The 4,248-nt window shown below is 72.5% G+C and overlaps 1 protein-coding gene across 1 annotated transcript in view; it reads right to left on the bottom strand.

Moving 5' to 3' along the window:
- mien1 (migration and invasion enhancer 1) overlaps positions 1 to 2,894 on the bottom strand; it is a 63,025-nt gene extending 60,131 nt beyond the window's left edge. The window contains exon 1 of the mRNA XM_085966071.1: positions 2,788 to 2,894. Coding sequence (XP_085822197.1) covers positions 2,788 to 2,816 — 29 coding nt within the window. The 5' untranslated portion in view covers positions 2,817 to 2,894. The remainder of the gene's footprint in view (positions 1 to 2,787) is intronic.
- Positions 2,895 to 4,248: the final 1,354 nt, after the last annotated feature.

Raw genomic sequence — 4,248 nt, 5'->3', positions numbered from 1 at the left:
GGCCTCCCTCACTCTCCCCCCCGGGCGGGCGGGCGGGCGGGCCTCCCTCACTCTCCCCTCCCCGGGCGGGCCTCCCTCACTCTCCCCTCCGCGGGCGGGCGGGCCTCCCTCACTCTCCCCTCCGCGGGCGGGCGGGCCTCCCTCACTCTCCCCTCCGCGGGCGGGCGGGCCTCCCTCACTCTCCCCTCCGCGGGCGGGCGGGCCTCCCTCACTCTCCCCTCCGCGGCGGGCGGGCCTCCCTCACTCTCCCCTCCGCGGGCGGGCGGGCCTCCCTCACTCTCCCCTCCGCGGGCGGGCGGGCCTCCCTCACTCTCCCCTCCGCGGGCGGGCCTCCCTCACTCTCCCCTCCGCGGGCGGGCCTCCCTCACTCTCCCCTCCGCGGGCGGGCGGGCGGGCCTCCCTCACTCTCCCCTCCGCGGGCGGGCCTCCCTCACTCTCCCCTCCGCGGGCGGGCGGGCGGGCGGGGCCCCCCTCACTCTCCCCTCCGCGGGCGGGCGGGCCCCCCTCACTCTCCCCTCCGCGGGCGGGCGGGCCCCCCTCACTCTCCCCTCCGCGGGCGGGCGGGCCCCCTCACTCTCCCCTCCGCGGGCGGGCGGGCCCCCCCTCACTCTCCCCTCCGCGGGCGGGCGGGCCCCCCTCACTCTCCCCTCCGCGGGCGGGCGGGCCCCCTCACTCTCCCTCCGCGGGGCGGGCCCCCCTCACTCTCCCCTCCGCGGGCGGGCCCCCCTCACTCTCCCCTCCGCGGGCGGGCGGGCCCCCCTCACTCTCCCCTCCGCGGGCGGGCGGGCCCCCCTCACTCTCCCCTCCGCGGGCGGGCGGGCCCCCCTCACTCTCCCCTCCGCGGGCGGGCGGGCCCCCCTCACTCTCCCCCTCCGCGGGCGGGCGGGCCCCCCTCACTCTCCCCTCCGCGGGCGGGCGGGCCCCCCTCACTCTCCCCTCCGCGGGCGGGCGGGCCCCCCTCACTCTCCCCTCCGCGGGCGGGCGGGCCCCCCTCACTCTCCCCTCCGCGGGCGGGCGGGCCCCCCTCACTCTCCCCTCCGCGGGCGGGCGGGCCCCCCTCACTCTCCCCTCCGCGGGCGGGCGGGCCCCCCTCACTCTCCCCTCCGCGGGCGGGCGGGCCCCCCTCACTCTCCCCTCCGCGGGCGGGCGGGCCCCCCTCACTCTCCCCTCCGCGGGCGGGCGGGCCCCCCTCACTCTCCCCTCCGCGGGCGGGCGGGGCCCCCCTCACTCTCCCCTCCGCGGGCGGGCGGGCGGGCCCCCCTCACTCTCCCCTCCGCGGGCGGGCGGGCCCCCCTCACTCTCCCCTCCGCGGGCGGGCGGGCCCCCCTCACTCTCCCCTCCGCGGGCGGGCGGGCCCCCCTCACTCTCCCCTCCGCGGGCGGGCCCCCCTCACTCTCCCCTCCGCGGGCGGGCCCCCCCTCACTCTCCCCTCCGCGGGCGGGCGGGCCCCCCTCACTCTCCCCTCCGCGGGCGGGCGGGCCCCCCTCACTCTCCCCTCCGCGGGCGGGCGGGCCCCCCTCACTCTCCCCTCCGCGGGCGGGCGGGCGGGCCCCCCTCACTCTCCCCTCCGCGGGCGGGCGGGCCCCCCTCACTCTCCCCTCCGCGGGCGGGCGGGCCCCCCTCACTCTCCCCTCCGCGGGCGGGCGGGCCCCCCTCACTCACCCCTCCGCGGGCGGGCGGGCCCCCCTCACTCTCCCCTCCGCGGGCGGGCGGGCCCCCCTCACTCTCCCCTCCGCGGGCGGGCGGGCCCCCCTCACTCTCCCCTCCGCGGGCGGGCGGGCCCCCCTCACTCTCCCCTCCGCGGGCGGGCGGGCCCCCCTCACTCTCCCCTCCGCGGGCGGGCGGGCCCCCCTCACTCTCCCCTCCGCGGGCGGGCGGGCCCCCTCACTCTCCCCTCCGCGGGCGGGCGGGCCCCCTCACTCTCCCCTCCGCGGGCGGGCGGGCCCCCCTCACTCTCCCCTCCGCGGGCGGGCGGGCCCCCCTCACTCTCCCCTCCGCGGGCGGGCGGGCCCCCCTCACTCTCCCCTCCGCGGGCGGGCGGGCCCCCCTCACTCTCCCCTCCGCGGGCGGGCGGGCCCCCCTCACTCTCCCCTCCGCGGGCGGGCGGGCCCCCCCTCACTCTCCCCTCCGCGGGCGGGCGGGCCCCCCTCACTCTCCCCTCCGCGGGCGGGCGGGCCCCCCTCACTCTCCCCTCCGCGGGCGGGCGGGCCCCCCTCACTCTCCCCTCCGCGGGCGGGCCCCCCTCTCACTCCCCTCCGCGGGCGGGGCCCCCCTCACTCTCTCCTCCGCGTGCGGGCGGGCCCCCCTCACTCTCCCCTCCGCGGGCGGGCGGGCCCCCCTCACTCTCCCCTCCGCGGGCGGGCGGGCCCCCCTCACTCTCCCCTCCGCGGGCGCGGGCCCCCCTCACTCTCCCCTCCGCGGGCGCGGGCCCCCCTCACTCTCCCCTCCGCGGGCGCGGGCGCGCCCCCCTCACTCTCCCCTCCGCGGGCGCGCCTCCCTCACTCTCCCCTCCGCGGGCGCGCCTCCCTCACTCTCCCCTCCGCGGGCGCGCCTCCCTCACTCTCTCCCCGGGCCCTCCTCCTCTCTCTCTCTCTCCCTCACTCTCTCCCCGGGCCTCCCCTCACTCTCTCCCCGGGCCTCCCCTCACTCTCTCCCCGGGATCCCCTCACTCTCCGGGACCCGAGCCTCCCTCACTCACCCTCTCCCCGGGCCTCCCTCACTCACCCTCTCCCCGGGCCTCCCTCACTCACCCTCTCCCCGGGCCTCCCTCACTCTCCCGGTACCCACCAATACTCGAAGTGAATCTTGACGCCCATTTTGCTAGCGCAGCTCCTGCAGCTCACCGGCAACAGGCACGTGATCAGTGCAAGGGCGGGGCCCGGGTAACCAGGGGGCGGGTCTCGGGTAACCAGGGGCGGGGCCCGGGTAACCAGGGACAACGGAGGAACCCACAACAATTTGCATTTCTGTGGCGCCTAAAAGGTCCCGCATCTTCAGGGGCGCGCGACGGAGACAGACTCTGAGACCAGACACAGAAAGAGAGATTAGGGCGAGTGACCTAAAGCTCGGTCACCGAGGTAGGTTTTCAGGAGGAGAGAGAGGTGGGAGGTTCAGGGAGGGAATTCCAGAGCTCGGGGCCCAGGCAGCTGAAGGCAGGGCCGCCAATGGTGGAGCGAAGGGAGTGGGGGAGTGGGGGAGGGTCAAGAGGCCGGAATTAGAGGAGCGCAGAGATCGGGAGGGTTGTGGGGCTGCAGGAGGTTACAGAGCAGAACATAAGCATTAGCAGGAGGAGTCGGCCATTCGGCCCCTCGAGCCTGCTCCATCATTCAATAAGGTCATGGCTGATCATCGACCTCATCTCCACCGTCCCGCCCGATCCCCATATCCCTCGATTCTCCGAGAGTCCAAAAATCTATCGATCTCAGCCTTGAATATTCTCAAAGATTCAGCCTCCACAGCCCTCTGGGGCAGAGAATTCCAAAGATTCACAACCCTCTGAGTGAAGAAATTCCTCCTCATCTCAGTCTTAAATGGCCGACCCCTTATTCTGAGACTATGCCCCCTAGTTCTAGACACTCCAGCCAGGGGAAAACAAACTCTCAAATCAAATCAAATCAATGGGCCTCTACCCAGCATCTACCCTGTCAACCCCCCTCAGAATCTTGTATGTTTCAATGAGATCACCTCTCATTCTTCTAAACTCCAGAGAGTATCAGCCCATTCTACACAATCTCTCATCATAGGACAGCCCTCTCATCCCAGGAATCAATCTAGTGAACCTTCCTTGCACTGCCTCCAAGGCAAGTATATCCTTCTTCCTTTGGAGATCAAAACCAGGTGTGGTCTCACCAGAGCCCTGTACAATTGTAGCAAGACTTCCTCACTCTTATACTCCTTGCAATAAAGGCCAACATGCCATTTGCCTTCCTAATTGCTTGCTGTACCTGCAGGCTAACTCTCTGGGCTGGATTTTGTGAATGGAGACGACTTGGAGGTGGGACAGCTGCTTGTCGGATCTAAGTCCCGCCTCCATCATCTTCTGGCCAACCAGTGGGATTTTCCCCTGATTGACCTTGTTAAGCCCACCCTGCAAGCTCAGCAGGCCAATTAGGGGGAAGTCACTGACAGAGCACGTCTGACGTGCCATCTGTCAAGATTTCCTGAAAGAAGAAATGTGAAGCTGTCAAACACTGACATTCTGTGTAGTTTGATGAGCCCTTGTGTTCAGGACTCATCAAACCTTTCTAC

The sequence above is a fragment of the Somniosus microcephalus genome, chromosome 24 (genome assembly GCF_052327205.1).
Source record: "Somniosus microcephalus isolate GS21.2 chromosome 24, FLI_Smic_1.0, whole genome shotgun sequence".
Classification (NCBI taxonomy): domain Eukaryota; kingdom Metazoa; phylum Chordata; class Chondrichthyes; order Squaliformes; family Somniosidae; genus Somniosus; species Somniosus microcephalus.
Note: the sequence above shows the minus strand (reverse complement) of the source record. Positions and strands in the feature narration are given on the sequence as shown.